Consider the following 22,925-nt stretch of genomic DNA (forward strand, 5'->3'; position numbering starts at 1 on the left):
CACTAGGATTAGTTTGCAACCTTAAGGCTGGTAGCTTGCAGGAGAAGAAAGCTAAGTTGCTGTTGACCCTGGAACTCAGATGCATTTACTGCTGTGCTGCTAACAGTATGAGGTTCCCTTGGTTTAGTGTTGGTGTAATAAATATTTACAAACTCTGTACTTTTTACATCTATAGTAACTCAGGATGCTGCATTAAAAGTAAATGGCAACATGTTCAAGTAATTTTTCCCAGATAAACACACAAGCTTGACCTAGACAAGTAAGTATATTAAAAAGGCCTTTGTTCGTTTTGCGCTGATCAGCAAAAGTTAGTAAAATGTGATTAAAACAAAAGTAGGAAAGTTAACCAATGACTAGCATTTTTTTCCAGAAATGAGCAAAACACCTTTTTGTTCTCTGAGCACCAGTGTGTACTTGAGGAATATCAAGTTAGCTCTTACACTATAGCTGTCATGGCATCATGTGGTAATGTAAGGTTTAATCAATCTCATCATGAAACATTTTTGGCAATAAATATGTAATGCATCCTGATCGTAACACATTCCTACATAAAGCATAAAAGATACATGTTAACATATTAGTGTTTGAACCTCAGTCCAACAGCAGTTTTGGATGAAGACAAATTAAGCGATGGCAAAAGGAAAATTTAAAATCGTATATCATAAGTCCTGATGCTTGTGCACTATATGGTGAGATTGTTGGAAAGGCTCTCCACTTCTGTGTTCTTACTGCTTTAGCCCCACTTCTGTCCTGCTATTCAGAGCTGAAAGGATGAGCGAAGGACTGCCAAGGGCAGCAGGAAGGAGTCAGTTCACCTCCTGCTGGGCAGGAGCGAAGGGGGGGGCGATGAAGTAAATTGCCGCTCTGGCCATTTGACAGGGTTAGATTTATTAGAGACATTGAATGTGGTTCTGTGATATGTTGAGCAAGATGCATCTTCCTTTCTGATCTCCACAACCAGAAGCGGTGCAGGAAGCAGAGAATAGAATCAAGTCTCAGCCACACACTGTCTCACCTCTGTGGCTAGGGAGAGTGTGCAACCAGACCAGGCCAGAAACAGGGCATGCCAGCACTCTGCTTTGCCTGAAGCAGGCATTTAATAACCCAGAGATGCTGTGTTCTTTATGAATGTGTACTACAAATAGTTAAAGAGCAGCCAACAGGGCATAATTTTGTTTTAATGATGCATAAAAATACAAATTAAACTGATGTGGATATTGATTTTTTTTTTTTTTAAACCACTTTATCCAAAAAAGCAAAAAATGGGAAGATATTTTTGTGCCAAAACAAACTTTTTCCCATTGGGTATGAGAAGGGCCCATCGCACTGCCCAACTGCCTGGTGGTAAGGGTGTGGAGGGGGTGGAGGTGGCCCCTACAGACTGCAGCTCTCGCTGCAAACCATCATACAAGTACAGACGCTGGACATGGGCTCCTTCAATCCACACCATGGACACAACGCAGGGCAAAGCGGGACATTTCAGATGCTTTTACAAGTCATGGCGCTCGGACACATCTTAAATAAAAGTAAAGGGTAAGATCCTTTTTTCATAATCACAGCTGAAATTTAAAGCCATTTTACAATAAGAAAAAAAATTTCCCCATTTTTTTTTTTTTTTAAATTTACAGACTTTAATAGCTTTATTTACAGACTACTTCCTTCTCGCCCCCATTTGCAGCTGTACAGCTTTATGCTGTGACAGTGATTGGAACTGTTCAGTTTCTTTAAAAAGGAACTCGAGGTACTCTGGAAAGTAAAAACAAACCAAAAAGAGCATAAAAGAGTGGTGAAGGCTTGGCAGAGGATGTGGGGAGGGGAGAGAAAAACTAGAGGTGGGAGAGTAGAGGGGGCAAAAGGATAGCTGGGGCCCGGGGTAGGGGTGTTTAACCCTCGTAAAGCCGCCTCCGCCATGGTCTCAGTTGCTGAGAAGCAGCTCTGTCGCCGTCTCCACATCCCAGGATTTTGAAGATAAGGCCACTATTACTGCGTTCTGTTTGTGGGCAGAGAGAAGCGGAGGTTCTGCAAATTACATCTCATTTAAAAAAATAAACACTACACAAACACAATTGTCATACTTGGGAAGTGTGTATCAATGGTGAGTGTCCAGACAAGCTGCACTCACCTTATCGAAACCCATAGCACAGAGTTTGTCTATCTTGCGGGTGTATTCGGGGCTGGAGACAGGCGCACCCGCATAGACGTGTGCCCACAGCCGCGCTGTCTGTTTGAACATCTCTGGGTTCTGTTTGTACTGAGGTATAGAGGGAGGTGGAAGAGAGAGAGAGAGAGAGCTGGTTTGGCCATTGAAGGCCACAGTGCATCTTTAATTGAACTGAATGCTCTGGGAGGGACAAACGTGCCCCTCGGCTGTACTGACGCTCTCACCTGATTCGCCACCACAGCATCCTGAGGGTCGTCTGGTTCTGCCGCTGCTAATAGTGCCTGTAGCGATAACAGCACCGTGCGCAGCGTCATGGCAGCTGCCCTGGGGGGTCAGATGGCAGTGTTTTGGGAGGGGTTTCTTTGTGAGTAAACACATGGCACACAGCCGTTCCTTTTATCACCATCTTATGCTTTTCTTTAAAGAAACTTGTAACAATATAGGTTTATTTACCAAGCAATGTACAATCACACACCCATTTATACAGCTGGGTAATTTTTTACTGGAGCAATTCAGGGTAAGTGACTTGCTCAAAGGTACAACTAGAGGTGAAATTTGTAGCCAGGTCCTTTAAGTCTTTCTACAGCTGAAAATCCGGTGAAATCTACACCACCTCCTTGAATGTGAGGGCAGTTACTTACCACTGGTCTTTAAGAATATCCAAGCATATTGCTCCAGTGACTGAGCTTATGTTTGGATGCCATATCTTGGTTATAAATCGCACCTGGAAGACCGAGGGTAGTAGTGTCAGCAAAGCCATATGTTCTCGCACTAACGGGGTGGAGGGGGGGTTGGGGCGGAGACAAAGTAAAGCTCATGTCAGCTGATCACAGCTCAGCATTTCTGCTGTCCTGGGGCTTTCTGCCGCTCGGAGCAGCACCACAGTGGATGGCGGTGGGAGAGGAAACCCCCAGTGAGCAAAGTGCTGCCATCACCTCCTACCCCTCCTCACCTGTACCACCTCCGCACAAACAATCCTTTTCAGCATTCAAGCGCAACACAGTAAATCTCAGTCCCGATGTCACAAAATTTTTTTAATAAAGAGACAATACTACTACTCTTTTACCTCTGAACTTAAGCTGTGACACCTACCTTTGGTGGATTGAATGGATACGTTTCTGGGATCTTAATTTCCAGCTGATATCTACCACCTTTTGAAGACAAGAGATATCTTTGAAAATTTGCAAAAAATTACAGATAATAAAATGTCCATTTTCAGCTTTTTCAAGTAATCAAAATCAAGGTAATGGGTTATATTAGAAAACTAAACCACGCATTTCATTATCATCAGTTCCCAGTTAAGCGGAGGGGGAAGGGATGCCCCCAAACACCAGTGGGTGCACAACTGAAGACAACATGCCCAGTGTGCAGTTTTACCATAGCTGCGTTTACCGTTTAATTTTGGCAATCCTCCTGCCTATCCTTCAATTATGGGAAAGAAAAATATTATACCAGACAGCCCATTAACACTTAATAGGTATAATAAACTCCACTACTTCCCTGGAAATTTTTACAGACTGTCCAAATGCTCAACTCCCATCTGTGAATATGGTGGCACTCCCCCCCGATCACTGGAGCAAAAGCAGGTTGTGTGGCGCACAGTGTCCAGGCTTGAAGGTGCCAACAACTTGAAGTAGTGGCAGCTTGGGACCCTGCAGGTCTCCCCTGTTGCTCCCTCTGACGTTCACCACCATTCAAGATGAGTGACTAGAACCGTCAATTCCACGTATAGCACAGCTAAACTTCTTTAACATCTTATACTGCCATACATGGTAATTTTGACAGACATCATTTGATAATTCACCGAGTCTGACATGCCTGTCCACAAATTTTTTATTACAGCCGATATTAACTAAAAGTTCAATTTGGCGCTGCGAGGAAGGGTGTGTATTTTCATATTAACATCTTATTAACACCCATCCTGTCAGCCACATGCAATGAAATGCACATAAAGACTTCGCCAGCAGCAATAAACAGCGAGCACATTAAACTTGTGCAGTGAGCTACAGGGTCGAGACAAAATGAGGAGGAGACATTTCTGCTTTTCCGTGAAAACAGGCCATTAACACACAGCCACCTCAGCAATCCGCAGCAGACTTAATGAGGCCTAAAAATGGCAGCGTACGGTTCAGCTGGCATGCTGCATTCCCATCGTGTAGGTACATCCTCCACATGGCCGAGGGAAAGCAAAGTTAGGTAAATACGAGCGCGAGAACCTCTGCCTGCGAGTGGAGGCAAGTGGGGAGGGACTTCTCACCTTCATATGGCGTGTCCGGTGGTCCTGCAATCTCCCCCTTCAACTCTGTAAAATTTTCATCTACAAGGTCCACCTTTATCTGATTTTTACTAGTCTGTCAAAGGAAAAAAAAAAACAGCAAGGTATAGTCACTCAGCTACATGCAGAGGTTATTCAAACATTCACACAAACTGGAATTTAAGCACAAAGCTGCCATGGTGTCATCTAAAGTGCTCTTGCAAACATCAGGGGTCTTTCTGCATACTTTCTAAATTCTATTTTTATCATAAAGTGTCGTTTAATACATGCGTTGTGCAACATTTTGACAATCATTTTCGGCAAGTCAAATAGCCAGAACAGTCCATATATTATGCAGCCTGGTACTTTTTGAAATTATCATTATTCACATGCCATTTTCTTATTGTGCTTGGCGTTTAAAATAATGTATTAATTCTTAATCTGCAGCCTGTGAGCTCTTTCACTTGACAAGAATGATGAGAATTCAACTGGCACAAGAACAGGTCAAAAAAAACATGCAGGAAAGTGCTGTTTGCATACATATTTTCCAGATTATTTTCTCGTGTTTTAGAATGGGTGGGTGGCGCGGCAGCACAGCAGGTTTGGCCAGGTTCTGCTCCCTGGTGAGTCTGGGGTTCAAGTCCCACTTGGGGTGCCTTGTGACAGACTGGCGTCCCGTCCTGGGTGTGTCCCCTCCCTCTCCAACCTTGCACCCTGTGTTGCCGGGTTAGGCTCCGGCTTGCCGCGACCCCGCTCGCGATGAGCGGCTTTGGCCAGCGTGTGTGTTTTACAATGGGAAAATCATGTCTTTAATAGAAATAGGATTTGTTCTATTGTCTAGACTCGCAAATACTACAGCAGCTGCATAAATCCTTTAAAAACAACATTGAATTGTCACAAAATCCAATTAACCTGTAAAAAAGCCATGACACAGGCATTAATTCCTTTGAATTCACCCTCATAACACTGAATAGTGAAGGAGAAATACAGACACAAAGCTTGCAGAAAATCATGACTCCAATATATTTCATATTAATGCCATACAAATAACAAATGGCATCTGGATATAAAACTACAGAACCAGACAGACATCCAATATGTGAGAAGGAAATAAAATGTGCAACACAAACTAGGATCATTTAAAGTTAGATTGTGGACCAGGCACATACTACAGTGAAATACTTTAAACGTGACCTGTTTTGAATGAAGGTTACTAGAAAAGCAAAGAATATGCTGCAAAGTTCACAAACATTACCAAAAGGTCAGCTGTTACAACAAAGTGAATACTAGATTAGGGGTGTCCAACTTTCTTTGGCCAAGGGCCACAATCATCAATGTGAACTTATCTGGGGGCCACATGTGTAAAAATCAGCGTAAGGGATGTACTGAATCTGAAATGTGTCTATTGAAATATTAGTACTTTCACAGAAGGGTGGTGCAGTGGGTTTGGCTGGGGCCTGCTCTCTGGCGGGTCTGGGGTTCAAGTCCCGCTTGGGGTGCCTTACGGCAGACTGGCGTCCCATCCTGGGTGTGTCCCCTCAGCCTTGCGCTCTGCGTTGCCAGATTAGGGTCCAGTTTGCCGCAACCCCGTTCGGGACAAGCGGTTGTGGACATCGTGTGTGTACTTTTACAGTACTTCATTAAGGTATGTCTAAAATTGCATTATACAATTTAATAGAACTGATAGTATGCCACTTATAGTAAATATCAATAATTTTACAAATGTTCTTGCTGGCCACATACAACTCTCACTCCACAAGTTGGACAGTCCTGTAGTAAACCTTTCAGGAACAAAACATTCGTATACGTGTTAATTCAAGCTACAATATACACACACTCACCGAATAAGTTCACATTTTTTTCCAGATAGTTCAACCACAGATTGTAACAGGTAACACCAGTAAATGAGGACTAATGGCCTTTTAGAAAGGAGTGACACAAGCTAAATTGTAACTGCAAAGAAGATCAAATGGTGGTTCTGCTCTGGATGGCACAGTAGAGCAGCATGGAGCACTAGTGTGTCATAGCAACTGGGCTGAGCAATTCGCGATGGTTTCAATCACTGCTCAGTTTGTGGAGTTTGCTCCTGCTCAGCCATCAGGAGGTGCGTGACACCCAAATTTGGCTCTCACAAAGAAATGCATCATAAGCTGATGTAGGGGTATCAAATGAAACTCCTTGTAAAGTGAAATCGTTGTAACTCTAATGTGCATTTCCCAAGGGATGACCATCTTAATCTTATGTTTTTCTGTTTCATCTTGATGCCTTTGGGTTTACACTCAGATTTGCACATATACGTTGTCCAAGGCTGCATGTGCTCAACATTACTTTTTGCTGTTTCCTCAGGTGAAAACTTACTGCTGGATACACTTCATTTTTTGCAAGAATTGTGTTGCAGCAGTTTTTTACTCACCCTCTAATTTTGGATTGTGGTTGCAGAGCCACAGTAATGATCTGAGTATATTGGCAAAATCCTTACTAAATCATTCCATAGCTATCAAGAGTGAGGCAGCCGTGTATGAACATTGGTCGACCTGCGAGTACCACCAAGTCGTTGGAACAATCGAAAATAATTTCTAAAGTAACTCAAATTGTTGGGTGTCTTTCACTAGGGCCAACAGGGGTTTACTTAAAGTTTCAGCATGGTAATGTGGCTCTCACAATGGCCAAGGAGTTTGTTGATGCAGTGTGTTCGACAGTGTGTGATCCAACTGTTTTTCTCGGTGTCTTGGACCAGGGATTGGCAGCCCTGCGGAATCCATTGCAGCGGCTCATGTTGAGCTGGTCTGTTCGAGATCTGCTGACAAAGAGGGGCAGAAAAGTAGTGGCCTCTGGTCTGGACCTCAAAGCTACTTTTAGTCTGCATGAGCTCCCAAATTAGCCTTTGTGGTTCAGGTTGGGGCCATGGGTATTTCCAAATGCTTCCAATCTGCATTAGAGGGTATAAACACTGAGTACCGTATGTATGCATGTTCTGTTTCAGTGTTAAGTGTCCACTATTTAAGAGTTAAACAGCTGAACAAGCTTGGGTAAACAGCAATAGAGTATTCCAGAATAGTCAATGAAGGGAAACTGGTTTGTCATGTTGTCTTGTGATAAAAAAAAATGTTAACTGTTGAAGTAATTGTGTATTTTAATGGGTGCTATTTTAGCATGGGGGGGTCAATTTATCAAACTGAGGAACACATACCATTAGTTTCAAAGGTGAAAGTGTGTAACTGTGCCTTCAAGTTACGAGACCTCACCTTACAAAGGGGTTTTCGGAAATGCGCTGCATTCGTTAGACAAGGAAACATTTTGTGGCTAGAAGTTTAAAACGGATTGCAAATTACGTTAGTTGGCTTCTTCTGAAGAATTTAATTTCTTTGAAAAGTAGGACAACCTACTATTTTGTGCAAAAGTATTTCCCATTAGAGCACTTTCCCATAAAGTCCATCTTATAGCATATGTTGCAACCCTGTTGACTTTAAAACACTAATTATGTTCTAATGTCCGCAGTATAATTACGGTTCTACGGTGCAGGGGAAAGTGAGTGGATCCACTTTTTTTTTTTTTTTAAGAAATAAACTGATATTTATGACAATGTTGGACAATCATTCTCTATTAAATCAACTGGATTATATCCACTCCGTACTGTGATTTCATATCCGTGCTCTAAAATGCATGGTTACGTTTACGGTGTCCTGTTTCAGCCAACATGCAATACAAGCCTTGGCTGCCAAAGTTATGCAAATCAAAACAAAGGGAGTAGACAGACAGAATAACGGACAGAACTCCCCAGCTCATCGTCGAGTATGTTTTGCAACTGTTGCTCCCGAATTGCATTGCACCCATGCAATTAAACAACGCAAGGATCACATGGTATTTGTATACAAACACTTTCACTGGTTTACAACTGATGAACTATTTACCCTACTATTCCCCACATCTTGACACAACAAAATACTAATGTAACAAAGACACAGGTAAAGTAACAAATACTTAAAAGTACCAGAATATTATACCAGTGCTCAAGTCAAAGTCCAAAAGGCATGTACACACTACAGCAAGCAGTGTAGTGTTTAAGGCCAATGCCTTACAATCTGAAGATCCTCCATTCAAATCCCACTCCTGCTATAGTTCCCTTGATCATGGTATTTATTCATTAAAATTGCCTGCTGTATAAATTGGTAAGTCATTGTAAAAAAAAGTTACTATATATCACAGCAGGTCATCTTCGACAAAGGCCTTAGCTAAACAATGAAAAATACTGGTGGATACACTACTAACCGGACACAACCTCAACAGAGAATCACAATCTGAAGATTTCTTTTAAACAAACAAAAAAAACCTTTCCTGAAGATCCAAAGGGATTTAGATGATCTGATTGTAAGGTAGAAAAGAGCACACCACCTCCAAGGTCCTGGCTCAATGGAGACAAAGAGACACGATCGTGACCCCGAATCCTTCACTCAGGTAATGCGAAGACACACATTTCATCAGTAGGGTATTGATGAAGGTAAAATGGTCAAATTTACAAGTAAAACTAAATCTAAATAGATCTGAATTCGCAGCCCGGGACACACAGTTAACTCAACAGCCAAATTACCAACAAAGTTTAAAAGCAAAACCACGTCAACACTGCTTGCAGGAACATCCTCGAAGTCCAAAGTTTTGTATAGCATCACTGCCGAAATATTAATATCTACTTGAAAAAGCATGAAGTATCAAAGCTTCACACGAACGTCCAAGTATATAGTGATACCTTCTCTTCCAAAGCACCAGAATAAGGAGAAAGGAAATTTTGCGAGTGATAAAAACTAAAAACTTGAGCCGAGTTTTATTTTGCAGATGAGATGGTGATAGCTAATTATGCTCTTCTAGTCTAGTTAAATATATTTTGACAGCTTTTCCTCTCGTTATTCTTAATTACTAGATAATTCGTCTATACGTGTATACGCCAGTGAGCACCACTTTTAAATAACGAAAAGGTTTAGAGTTGTGGCTAGCTGTGTGTTCTTTTGTCTTCACAACCCGCATTTTAGCATCTTAAAAGGCAAAACTGACACGTTTCACTGGCGACACGAGCGAATTGTCCGGTGATACAACACCGTCCGTCTTCACGCAGCGTTAATTAAATGGGTGGACATAAATTATCCTGCATTTCCGTAAATAATTTGTAGTAATCGAAAATATAAGGCGGTTTTAAGCGACTGGCTGAACGTTGTGTGTGAGAAATGTAAGGAAATATAAGAATTTTTCGTTGTCTACTGACTGTGCCACTCACTGCTATGCTATGCTAAGCTAAGCTAAGCTAAGCTACCCTGACCAATGTCAGACTGCAGGTACGGAGCTGGACACCCTCTTCACACCTCTAAAATGTATATTTTGTCACATTTAGAAATACTATTAACCGCAAGTTAACACAAATGAGTGTTAATGAGCGCCACGAGTGTGAAGCAGAGAGAAACGGCCTGTCCCCGGGCTCTCTCCGGCCGGCTGCACCACTGATAGCCGCCTGAGAGCTGAAGTGGAGCCCCGCCGGGATCCGCTTCCCTTCCCTTCCCTTCCCTTCCCTTCCCCTCCCTTCCCCTCGCAGGCCTCCGTCGCGCTACAGCCTCCATAACCCGCCCCAGCACGTTTGCCCATATAGATAGAGGTTTTAGGCCAGAGACACGGGAAAGGCAAACCTCCTCGCTTTTGAGAACCTCCTTGAACTCCCGCTTGATCCTCTGCACCGCAATGTTGGCCATGACCGCGCCGCGTCCCAGTGCGCCTTCCCCCCGGCTGTGCGCTTCCCGGATCGGCTGCCTTCTCCTCCGGCTGCCGCTGTGTGCTCTCCTGGATCGGGCCTCCTTCAGCTCCTCACTCGGATCGTTCTCTCCCACTTTTTTACCTTTTTTTTTTTTTTTTTTTTTTTTCCCCTAACAACAAAAACAGGGCCCCCCTCCCGCAGAACGAAATGGCGGCCTTCAAAGGGTGCGCATTGTGGTGCACGAAGAGTTGCGGAGCGCCGCTCCAACAGTTCCAGCGACTTATCGATTAATACATAGGGATCGCGCGCAGATCTCTTATGATGGGCTGTGATGTGAAATGTGACAAATCGCTCATCGATACTGCACACTAAGCATTTTTAATCACGTGCTTTATATAGAAAGCTGCCTTTACGCTGTCGTCCTTCCCTGGCCGTTCTTTCCTTCACTGAATCATTCATTCATTCATTCATTCATTTGTTCACTCATTCGTTCATTCGAATAATTGTCTTTGAAAGGGATTATCAACCCGTTCATTCGCACATTATTCACTGTACTTATTGAATATGCCATCTCTGACAATTTATTTGTCTCTACACTCTTGATCTGATGGTTATTGGTTGTCCTAACTAGATACAGATAGATTGGGCTGGTGTAACGTTATCTATTTGAAAATTATTATTATTATTGTTGTTGTTGCTTTTGGTCCTTGGATGGAGTTTCCACTAGAAGCCATGTCTATTGTGATTCTCCACGTGTGCTAAGTTGGATATCAGTGTCCATGCAAGCCCATGATGAATAGCCCTCAGGATTTTTCCTTTTGTTGAACAGATAAATGAAGCCCCATGCACTTTTCCAGACAGCTCTTTGACATGTGGCAGGTGTTCTTTATTTTTCTTCACAATATATGATAAAGAAAAATATTTGATTCAAAGTCCTGTAATATCGAAAGATTGCTCTTATGCAACATTTTTATATCAGATTAGTTAATGTGAAAGTGTTCAGGTACATGAAAATGCTATTTATTCACTGTTTTTGTATACGAAAGGAGAAATTCTTTTAAAAAAAAAAAAGTCAAAGGAATTTTTTTTGTCAACTGAAAATGGTATGAACTCTTCAGCATCAGCAGCCTTCATATCTATACAAAAATATTCTATCTAAAGAACCCTTCTGTTTGTGCTTTTTTATTTCTGCAACTTTTTTGTTATGTTAAATGAAGCAAAACATTAGCACACCTAAATAGGCCCCTGCTTACCCAAGAGTTAAAAATGGACCCCCGAGAGGGGTATTGCAGAATTCCCACAGTGGGTGTACTTTTATGATATACCCTTGCCCAATTAATTAATTACAGTTCTTCTCCATGCGATTTATGGAAAAATAAAAACATTCTGGCAGCATAGATGGTTTCATCTCCAACCACATATACATCAATAATTGATGATAAGGCTCATACAAGAGACCCTATGAATTCCAGACTTGAACTTCACATGCCTTAAATAGGCAGTTTCTGAAGATGGATGGATGGATGGACGGACAATATAGAAAAAATTACGTTGACTGCGTTAACCCAGTTTTGTTTATACATGATCAGCTAGTAAAAAGGAGTAATGTCAGTTCAGAAGCAATCATGTTTGGCCTCCTTATGGCCTGTCTGGGGCTCCTCTGTGCTGTTGTTCCATGTTAATATGTTGAATAAAGTGTGTACTTTGGGCAGCTGTGTGAGCCTGTTCTAAAAACTGCTGCTTTTCTCAGTGGGGCATCAAATCTGGAAGGCGGATGTTTGAGACAGAGGCTATAAAATAAACAAAGCAACCACAGAGAAGTCGGTAAAGGTTTTGGTAGGGTAAAAGTTTTGGTCTAGCCTTTGTGTTTTTATGTTTGCTGATTTATACTTTCCCTTAAATTGTTTGTTATTGTTTATCAGAATCCCTGGACACTGTAATGTTTTTGTTTTGTTTATATATTTTTTGTGAATATGTAGTTAATGAATGTATAAATTATTTAAAATTAATTTGAATACACGGTGTATAGCACTATAGTGCTAAATTATCACTCAAAGGCTGGAAAGATGACTGCCACTATATTTAGATGACGTTTCATTTGGCATCCAACATTAATTAAATGCACAGTATTAATTCATTAATAATATTTAAATGCACTAATCCATAAAGACATGAACCTGAATCCTCCTACAAATATGCCACAGTTTTTTGTCACAATTTTATGTCTTTCACAAATGCAAAAAAGTATTTGTTGAGTAATGTCCTTGTTAATCCAGAAGTGTACAGTTTATTCAGTAAACTCAGTATTTAGTGATTGCATGAATCAGAAGGCCAAACTGTTGAAGTGAGCAACTGATTATATTTTCTTAATTTTTATGTGTAACATTACAGTATTATTGAATAACACCTGGGATGTAAGAACAAAGAAGTTTGCAAAATAAAAAAATGATGGAACACTATGTATGTCATGTAGGCTTGGGTATTTATTTTTATTACAAAAATTATCATGTCCATGATTGCCAGCCAACTTGGACCAACATTTGATTTGCCAAATGATTTTGAATTGTGTTTCCCTTCTCACTGCCTTCTTTTTTCAAAGTCTTGTGTTTAATTTATTCTGTATCCATCTGTGATTACTCTCTCTCTAATTTATTTAAAAAACACAAACACACACCAATAATAACTGTGGAAACGTAGCTAAGCTTGTTCGATAGAACCACCATAATCGTTCTGCATTATTTATTTCTATAAATTTTTCCTTTAGTATTGCTTTGATCTCAAAAAAAAAAAAAACGAAAATGACTTGTAGTACATTTACCCCAATTCCCTCGTCCCTCGTTGGGGAGGGCTGTAATCGCACGTTGTTTTTCTCAACGAACCAAGCGTACATGACTGTCTTTGTTCAGCCAACATACCGCCAAATTACGCGACCGTTCCTCACAGCCTATCAGAGTGCAAAGCGCGTTAAGTATAGCAAATGAAAGAATAGTACGCATTGCCTATATCCAATCAGACGGAACTGTGCATCGTGCGTAGCCAATCAGAGTGCGCGTTGTGTTTCTGAGAGGTGTAGCAATTTTAACTCTGTGATTCCGTGTTCCGGCCCTTTATTTGTTCGAAACCCGGATCTCTCGCGCGACTAGTGACGTGGCTGATGTCTATCAAAACATACAGTGGGCAAGAGAAGCGTCACCGCCAGCACTGTTTACCTATTGCAGGGTCTAGTTTTTTTTTTTTTTCCCTTGGATATTTACTGTTTGCAACGTACGACGGCAGTTCAAGTTAATTCAGAAGTGTCTTGTCTTTTGTAAACACGGTTCTTTGGGCACTTCGTCGCAAGCAGCAAGTGAGTTATAATTGATCTTATCTAACAGCGTGAGTAGTGAATCATGCGGAATTCTTCTTCTTCTACTTGTACCAGTCCGCCGGTCGGATTGTTTCTGTTTGCTCGTTTGATTAAGGAGTTTGATTGATGTCATTAAGTTTGGTGGATCCTCCTCGCGTTCGGGTGGAATTGAGGTACATTCCTGTGGCAGAGGGCCAGAATTTTTTTGCACATTTTGTTGTGTTTTCGGTTCCCTACATGTCGCGCCTTCGGAAGAATGAAGTAGTTACTCCAGTGGGTGTAACGTGGTGTTGAGCGACGAAACTCCGTGTGAGTGTGAAATGCCATGGGAATGTGTCGTCAAAAGTGCATAGATAGAAAAGTATTTACACACCGAGTCGAGTTGTCACCGCTTGACAAGAACAAGAAGAAGATGTGCGAATGAAAAATAACCTGCGTAATAATTAAACTGTTGGCTGGAGTGACATATATAACCTATTTGAGGAGATTACTCTCTCTGTAAAACTTGTCCGTAAACAAACATTGGTCTCTCAGACACTACAGAAGCGTTGGTTGAATCATCGTGGGGTTTACCTTAGTATTGTCTTGTATTGGCAGTTTCAATGCATGGGATTCTTCTACCAGGGACAGCTGCTGGTAGTGTAGTGGTTAGAGCTGCTGCCTTTGGTCCCAAAGGTTGCAGGTTCGATTCCCACCCCCTGCTGTAGTGCCCCTGAGCAACGTACTTACCCTGAATTGCTTCAGGTAAAGTTACCTGTGTGAATAATTGTAAATACCTGTAAATTGCTTTGGAGAGAAGTGTTAGCTAATGAATAAATGTAAGTCATGTCTTTGATTCAGCTTTAGATGTCAGTGAATGTTTCCTTCCTTTAAAGTCCAAATATCGCTCTTGTGCAAAAGGGAGCTCCATATATATGATAAGGGCTCGTGTCAAAAAGTGCGTGGTGGTTCATGTTTCCGAAGGCTTATGGAGACCAGGAATGTGGCCCCATTCTCGATTCAGTCTCGACACATGGACATGGCAGTACTGGGCTTCACATGTTCTTTGTGTGTAATTGTACCATCTAAGCCAGTGCTGTGGAAGAAACCATTCAGCAGCAGTCATGCAAAATCTACTGGTGAGCAGGTACTGTAGTAAGGCCCGTCACCTTGCAGTCTGAAGGCTCCCCCCACTGTAATACCCTCGATTAAGGTACTCAACTGGAATTGATAGATTACAATACCCAGCTGTATAAAATGATACACAACTAAACTCCTTAGTACATAAACTTAACATTGCAGCTCACCTTGGACAAAGGTTTTGGATAAGTAACGGTCAAAAATGGAAAACCGTGATATATTCACTGCTCACAATAATATAAAGTTTCCTTACTGGTATTTTAAAGCTTTTTTGCAGTCTGCTACTTGTGGCAATCGGGTCATCGCACATACTGCCGATGGTCCCTTGGCACTTGTAGGTAGTGAAACTGAGAGGGTTGGAGTGAGAGTAAGGCTGATTATTCTTTCACTGTGTGGGGAAAGGCTCTTTCTGGCTTTCCAGGCTTGTAGAGCTGGTTTCAGGTCCCTAGACACTTTAGTGCATGTGGTGGTATCACAGTGAGTCCTTAAACTACACTGGAACAGAAGAGCTCATTACTGTAATCTTGGCAGTTAAATACCCCTCTCAGTATTTTCTAACCTCAGCCATGCCGAATTACTGTGTACTACAGCCAACATATTATTCAGTGATGTGTCTGGGATGAGCTGTTAACTTGGATATTTACTACAGCACATTAGGTTATGTCTTTTTGCCAGTCCATCTGTTTTCTGTTTGCACAGTGCAGTTTCATGGTGGTCCAGAGCCTATCTTGGAGGCATAGCGCAGAGGCAGAGACACCAGGGCAAGCATACAGCTGCTCATTCACACATAAGTACATGCACTCATGCAATTCAGTCACCTTAAACCTATGTGTTTGGCCTGTGGGAGGAAACCAGAACTTCCAGAGGAAACGTACACACATGGGGAGAACATGCAAACACCATAGAGATTGGGCCAGATTCAAATCCAGGCCTCATGTGGCACCAGCACTACCTGCTGCACCACCATGCTGCATGCAATAGCTATATACACACACACACACACACACAATGTGTGAAACCGCTTGTCCCGAGTGGGGGTCGCAGCAAACTGGAGCCTAACCTGGCAACACAGGGCGCAAAGCTGAAGGGGGTGTGGACACACCCTGGACAGGACGCCAGTCCGCCACAAGGCACCCCAAGCAGGGCTCCGCACCCCAGACCCGCAACACACCGGGCTCCGGCCAAACCTGCTGCACCACCGTGCCCCGCTGCCATAGTTGTATATCTCTGGAAATCCTTGGTTACAACATATGCTACTGAATGTGCTGTAGGTATTTACCATCTTACCACTACACAACTTCTTGGTGCCTTCTACTGTTAAATTCAGTTAAGGTATTTTCAGAATATCTGTTCCACAAGGCTTGCGCAAGATTCTTTCAGAGGTAAAACAGAAGGAACGTAGTAACAATATGAGTGAAATGTTACTGAATATTACTAATGGTCTAAATTGGAGCATCTCTGAGCTTGTTGTTCTGTGCTGCTGGTCTCAGGTGTACCCGGTGAACCATGGCCGAAGGGGGCTTTGACCCGTGTGAGTGCATCTGCTCCCATGAACACGCCATGAGGAGGTTGATAAACCTGGTAAGTGCTGGCATCTGCTCAACCGAGAGAGATGCTGAGCTACATCGTCCATTTTGTTCGCGAAAGGGATTACCCATCACATTCATTAATGCACCCTAAGATACTGTTTGTCTATTAATTCTTTTTGGATTAATTTATTTACATGTGCACCTTGGTGACCAGCTAACGGCCTTCTGCTTTTTGTGACCTCTTCATTACCTTCCTATGTGGAAATTTACTTGAATATGTGTCTGAAAAGATTGTGAGCTACTGAGGTTGCCACTGGGAACTGTCTGGCCAATCAAATATTTTTCCAGTGACGTTTGTCTTTGTTTGTTTTGTGGGCAGTCTGCACCCTTGCAGCTCCGTACAGGTTGCCAGGGGAGACCAGCCTTTAAGGGATGGCGGCACATAGCATCAGTTTAGCTGTAATCACACGGGCGGAATCAGTGGTAGATACCGGGTATTACACACCTCGGGTTCTAATCCTTCCAGAGGGCTGGGCAGTCAGCTGCTCAACTGAGTGCTGAATGGTAAGAAAAAAGGTGCTTTTAGTGCTCCTGGTTCTGCCACAGGGACATATCAGCCCAAGGTAAAATGTAAATGTAAACAATCTTACTGTACTGACCTTTGAAATGACTTATTTTTCATTTGCATTTTTTCCCTCCCAAATTATACTTTTGCCGAAAGGGTAATTTCCATATTAAACACCAGCTGGAGCAGACTGTGATTTTTGTAGGCTTTGAACTGGAGATGCAGTCATATAAAAAGAAAAAGATACCAAAGAAGATGATTTTTTTGAAGTTACTTATAGTATTTATTTGTGTTCTGGTCCCATTTGCAGCTATTCTCTATTCCTTTTAGTATTTTGCTTATGTGGCAGTGTCATTATTTACTGTTCTGTTTATATGATTCCAGTGAAACTCAGAAAAAAATTGACAGTATTACTAATATTTCTCTGACTGGAAACCATTGAATTTCCGTGTTTGATTTCCTCCAGCAAGATCAATAAATAACATAACAAAGCAGTTCATAAGTTCAAGGTTATCATTTTTTTTTTTTTTTTTGCCTGCATTTCATAAGATATGTTGCCAAAATTTTCAGATAGTTTCGTAGATCCTGGAAATGTTATTGTTAGCAAAATAAATAGGTTATTTTGCTTCCATGGAAAAATGAGGTTCTTGAGCATTTTTGTGAATTGCCTTCAAATTATTATATATATGTCATTAGTTTATATTTGTAACTATACACTGCAAGGTTTGTTACATGTTTTGTATAAGGATTGTGTTCATTGTTGGTACTTTTAATTCCTCCTATGGGTTTATTGCAAGTACATACATATATACATTAGCTGACTTAAGTTGAGCAGAAGCTATTGTAGGATATCGAAAGTTTCCAGTTCTAGTCCCTCTCCTGCTGTAGTACCATTCATAAAGGTACTACACTTGTACTTATCCTGAAATACTTCAGTAAGAATATCCTGTTCTATGAAATCTATATCACTGTAAAATAAAGCTTCTTATCTACCATTGTAATTTGACTACGTTTCAGCTAAATAAAGGTAAATAAAGGTAGCAATAATATGTATTCATAAAATCCACACGTTCTGCCTGTCAACAGGGGGAGACAGGTTACTAAGAATGGTCATTTACACTCAGTGCGTGTGAGAAGACGCACACCTCAAAGTCATTCATGTCTGAAAGGGAACTGCCCATCAGTTGTATGTGTGTGTTTGTGCGTGTCGTGCGGAAAAGGTGGGATGTTCATTCAGTAAATGACTCGTCTTTGTTTCAGCTGAGACAGTCCCAGTCCTACTGCACAGACACAGAGTGCCTACAGGAATGTATGTATTTCTTTGTCTTTTTTACCCCTTTTTTTCCCCCTTCTGTTGTGTGTAAAATAAATAGTATTTCAGTCACTTCTCCACATTGTGATACCACATTAGCCCCATGTTTCAACAGCTGCCAATAGAAGCTGATCCAGTGTCAGTACAGATGCTTCGTTTTTTTGAGGAGATTGTTTAGTGATTAGTATTTCAAGCGTTTTTTTTTTTTTTCCCCATAAGAATTATTCAGATTGTTAGATTTGTTTTTGTATGCTTATGTCAGCCTGGATTATTTTACTTTTCTTTAGTTCACAACTCAAAAAGAGTTCATTTCTGTTTCCTGGGAGAGAAGGTTTGTTTGGTCTGACTACTGTGACCTTGCATCTTGTTACACTCAGAATGTACACCGTTATATCTTCTGTTTTGCTGAAGATAGATTTATAAAATGACAGATTGTTGATTTTAATGAGCTCTGATGTCAGACACTGGTATCTCAATAAAAGTTTTTTTTTTTTTTTTTTTTTTTTCCTTCTACAAGAAATGATGTCTTATATTTTTATGCAGCTTGAGACATTTCACAAAGTGTACACTTGTTTATTGAAAACAAACAATTTCCCTCAATATGATATTTATGGTACAAAGTGCTCTTCCTTACTGTGTTAATCAGTGAGCATGTTTGGATTTATTTAGGGTATAGTCTAAGCCCATTATTATTCCAGTGATTTTAGTTAACTTTGTGCTCACTAATAAACTTGTAAATAATAAATAAAGTTATAAATGATAGTTAATTGAGTACAAATAGAATATAAACCGTTTTTCCCTTACAAAATATTCTGATCCTTTTAGTGCCACATTTTTTTAAAAATATTACAATCCCTTTCCACCATTAAAATTCTTTCTGTTATAAACTTCATATTGCTAGTAATGCAGATGACACTGTTATATGCAAAGCCTGAAAGTAATTGTTTTGCAGTCAAGCTGATGATGGCTGTTATTGCTTTGTATGACTATTATCATTAATCATCTAGTTGCCACTTTATCTGCTTTTGAGCTTCTTTCTTTCTTTCTTTCACTGGACTGGCACATATGAAGTATACTACACTGTAACTTGCTCACCGTGCCAGAGTGACAACTCCTGTGTGAACTAGTGTTCTCATGATGTCTGTCTGGCTGCAGTACCAGGTCCAGGTGCCCCCACGGGGGGAGATCTCACGCTGCCCATGATCATGGTGGGATGGGTGGTGTTGGCTGTGATCCTCTTCCTCCTCAGGCCTGGTAGTCTGAGGGGCTCTGGAGCTGCAGGGAAGACAACCGGCCCACCCAACGTAAGTGACCCCCAGCATTGAAACCTGTGCCTAAGCGGGGCTGGTTTTACATCTGTGGAAAAATATAGTGTTTAGTACTTTGTATGTTCAATATAATGATAGTTACTTTTCCACATTGTACTTTTCTTTTAAAAAAAAAAAAAAAAAAAAAAAAACACGTACCTATAAGTGTATTTTTAAACGGGATCTTTGCCTCATATTTGATGCTCTGGCAGTAATTTCTGGGAAAGGTTTGTCAAGGTTAATCCCTCTTTTCACAGAACCAAGGCAGGGAGCCTCCAGCGCCACCAGTTGACTAGCAAAGGATGAGTTACAGATTCTAGCAGCGGTCAAGAATTTAACAAGACACATTCAATCAGCTACTGTGACTAGGAAAAACCTACAGAATGCTTACTTTTATTCTTGATTTCAGCCTTTATTCTTCCACACTTTTTTGTATAAGTCTTTTCTTACTGTGCTGGTTTAAGGGGGTCTTATGGTAGTTTAATACTGTTTAATACAGCAGATCTTCAGGTTATTTTGAATTTAGACTTGGGAAATACCAGATTGCTTCAGTGAAAAAGTGAGATGGTAACTGAACTCAGAATGGCTCTTAAATCTTACATTCCAATGAACTGTTACATTACAACGGACTTTTCCCAAATCCCGAGACTTAATCACTGCTGAGACCCTGAACTCTATCCCCCTTCCAGTTCTTTCTCAAGAATTTTGAGTCCCTTTGAGGCCTTTTTGGGCTGCTGACTTAATTTCTGAGGTCTCAGGAGTAATTATGAATAATGCAGGTCAGGATTTTGTTTTTTACAAAGGTAAGTCAAAAAGTATCTGCAGTAGTCTGTATTCAAATGATTATTGCACATACCTTTTGACTTGCCCTCGTACCTTAAATTGTCCTTGGCAAAACGTGCACATAAATACTTATTAAAAATGAAATAAACCCATGCTTTTGCTGAAGAATAACTGATATACAAAGCTCTTCATTGGAATTGCCCCATTTTTGAAATACATGGAGTGTTTTTTTCAGTGTAAAGTCCAGAGTCCAGTATCTTGTTGCCACTGGCAAAAATATGTGAGGCTCGGTTTTTTACATGAGTACTTTTGATACCAGAATGTAGAGAAGGAGCATTTTATTGTGTTACACATAACCTTGCTTGTAGTGTAAAACACAGGTTAGCAACATTGGTTGTCATATTTTGGTATGCCAGCAGGTAATTTGCAAAGCAAACCAAGTTAATAGCCAATTAAAATATCTGTAGGTTTTATGATCTTTAAAAGGGTGAGCTTTTGAGTACAATAGTCTAAACAAAAAGCATTCAGTTATATCTGGAAAAAATGATTTTTCTTTTGCTTTGATACAATATATTACTAATGTTACATGTGCTCAAAATGTTTGTACATAAAAAAAAAAGTGTGTGTTTGTTTTAAACTAGTTAGACCAGTTCTTTAAATGTATTTAAACCAGAAAGCAGTGCTGTTGTGAAAATGGTTAAGTTTCAGTCATTCAACAATTTGGATTTGAATATCTGATAGGTAAATGTTCACAGATCTCAATTATTTCTGTGTGTCTCTGTGTAATGACTGTGTTTTGAATGTTTATGATGACTATGGTGGTAATGATACAATGGTGACAACTATTAAAAATGCAAAAGGGCATTTTAAACATTTGTAATATTCCCATAAAGTGGTATCTCTGTCAAGGTCTCTGTAGTGTCTTTTCAGTGCCTTCAGTCTCAGAACAGCAGCAGTTCGTTGCTCTGGGGTTTATGTTTTGTGACTTTAGTGCAGGACTTTAATCCAATAAAATCTGAGAAAGTTAGTATAATTAATCAGGAAAACCCATTTATAATGCTTCTATTGTTGTGCAGTCAGATATGAAAAATGTGTGTGTTAGAGAAGATAACCCTTTTCCCTGCACAGCAGTGTCGCGTTTCCACTGATAACCAACCATGGTTATCACTTCCACTCTTTTCTCTGAGCTGTTTTTCGACGCTTGGTTTATATACAAACATACAGTACTGTGTAGAAATGTTCAATATCTGTATTGTGTGAACCACTTTTTTTTTTATTGCATCGTGTCGGTGACCCACCACACTGCTTAGAAAATGTGGCGTTACTATAGAAACTGCACTGTCTTTTGTCTTGGATCAAATACAAACCCTTCACCATCTGCTCCCCATACTCCTGTGTAACAGCTAGTGGCACCAGGTGTATTTTCGACTACAAAATGAAATTCCTGCCCTTTTACAGCCTTTGTACTTCTGTAATGAAACTTTTTCTGTTAATTGAAAGCTTCGTTCGCATTCAGTTATGAAGATAGGTTATTTAAAAGATTTCATTTGGTGTGTTTACTGGTGTTTTGCCAAGAAATAGCTCTCAGTTCTCAAAGGTACTCCTCCCCTGGTACAAAAGTACAACTGATATTTTAGTGACAGTATCATCAAAATGATGAAGCTAAATCTTTCCTTTATAATGTTGTACTTTGTGTGCAGGACACTGAAGATCAGTTAATAATTAGGTTTAATTTCACAATCCGGCTTAAGTTCAATTACTTCCTTGGAGGAATAATCATAGTGTACCTGCTGTAATGAGTAATGATACACTTTAAAATAAAATGAAAGGTTAGTTCTATAGTGTGTTATGGTGTGAGAAGCTTTTTGGAATGTTTCAGTTAGTACTGATTAATTCACTTTTTTTCTTTTCAACATGCTTGTGCTTAAAGGAAGGGTGTGGTATGCATTTGCCAACTCTTTTTTTTAATTGTAGAAATTGCATATGGTGCCATTTAAACTCTTTATAAACACTGTAATGAAAAAAAAAAAAAAGGGCTTTAACTATGCACTTTCCTTGATTATAAATAAAAATGAATAACACATTTTCTGACTGCTGTATTTGTCAATTTATTTCCAGAAGACTACTCAAAACCTGTTAGCAGATTGAGATGTATTGAATTTAAAACATTTTAACTTTGGTGTTGCATAATGGTTTTATTAATTGTCTTACAAAATCATGACTGAATTAAATATAACACAAAGAGAACAGAACTGGGCAGATCTAAAAAATAATATCCATATTTAATACTTATTACGGCTGGATGGATGAAAAACTTAATCCCAGAGGGATATTCTACTGGACTGGAGCAGCATACGTAATGCAACATACGCTTACACACAAATGATGTACAGTATGTATGTACATACAGTGATGAAACATAAATAGGCAGGAAAGTTAATAAGTATATAAATAAGCATGCATATCTATACAAAGCGAGGGCAGGGTAAAGTAATGTTTTTTTCAAGATGTAGTCAGATGGCACGGTCCAGAGGTCACTCCCTGGGCAGCGTGAGGACTCATTGACCCTGTTGGCTGCTAGTAGAAAAACCTTCGAAAGCGCTCCTTGGAACACCACAACTGGACCAGCCTGTTCTTGAAAGTGCCGCTGTGTTTGACTAAAGTGGAGCGCAGAAGATGGGGATCATTCCTGATGTATCAATATTTGTTATATGTGCTTTTCTGTCTGACTTCCGCCAGGGAGTTGAGTCTCGCTCCTAGGACGGAGCCAGCTTGCCAGTACCCAACTGCAGAGAAGACTGCACCGGCAACAACC

At 40.5% G+C, this 22,925-nt stretch overlaps 2 protein-coding genes across 3 annotated transcripts; one reads left to right on the plus strand and one right to left on the minus strand.

Annotated features, from left to right (window-relative positions):
• Positions 1-1,211: 1,211 nt before the first annotated feature.
• ube2kb (ubiquitin-conjugating enzyme E2Kb (UBC1 homolog, yeast)) lies at positions 1,212-10,584 on the minus strand. The gene is made up of 7 exons (XM_018735862.2): positions 10,085-10,584; positions 4,419-4,512; positions 3,254-3,312; positions 2,803-2,885; positions 2,386-2,485; positions 2,123-2,251; positions 1,212-1,990 (listed from the first exon to the last, which is right to left on the minus strand). The coding sequence occupies exons 1-7, from the start codon at positions 10,145-10,147 to the stop codon at positions 1,916-1,918; spliced, it is 603 nt and encodes a 200-aa protein (XP_018591378.1). The 5' UTR covers positions 10,148-10,584; the 3' UTR covers positions 1,212-1,915.
• Positions 10,585-13,278: 2,694 nt separating this feature from the next.
• On the plus strand, positions 13,279-21,728 carry smim14 (small integral membrane protein 14). 2 transcript variants are annotated; one of them, XM_018735613.2, is made up of 5 exons: positions 13,279-13,524; positions 16,105-16,195; positions 17,969-18,017; positions 19,176-19,324; positions 19,585-21,728. In XM_018735613.2, the coding sequence occupies exons 2-5, from the start codon at positions 16,121-16,123 to the stop codon at positions 19,621-19,623; spliced, it is 312 nt and encodes a 103-aa protein (XP_018591129.1). In that variant the 5' UTR covers positions 13,279-13,524; positions 16,105-16,120; the 3' UTR covers positions 19,624-21,728. The 2 variants fall into 2 exon arrangements, with proteins under 2 accessions (XP_018591129.1, XP_018591128.1); XM_018735612.2 differs by having other exon boundaries at positions 13,280-13,495.
• The last annotated feature ends 1,197 nt before the right edge of the window (positions 21,729-22,925 follow it).

This window comes from Scleropages formosus, chromosome 16 (genome assembly GCF_900964775.1).
Source record: "Scleropages formosus chromosome 16, fSclFor1.1, whole genome shotgun sequence".
Classification (NCBI taxonomy): domain Eukaryota; kingdom Metazoa; phylum Chordata; class Actinopteri; order Osteoglossiformes; family Osteoglossidae; genus Scleropages; species Scleropages formosus.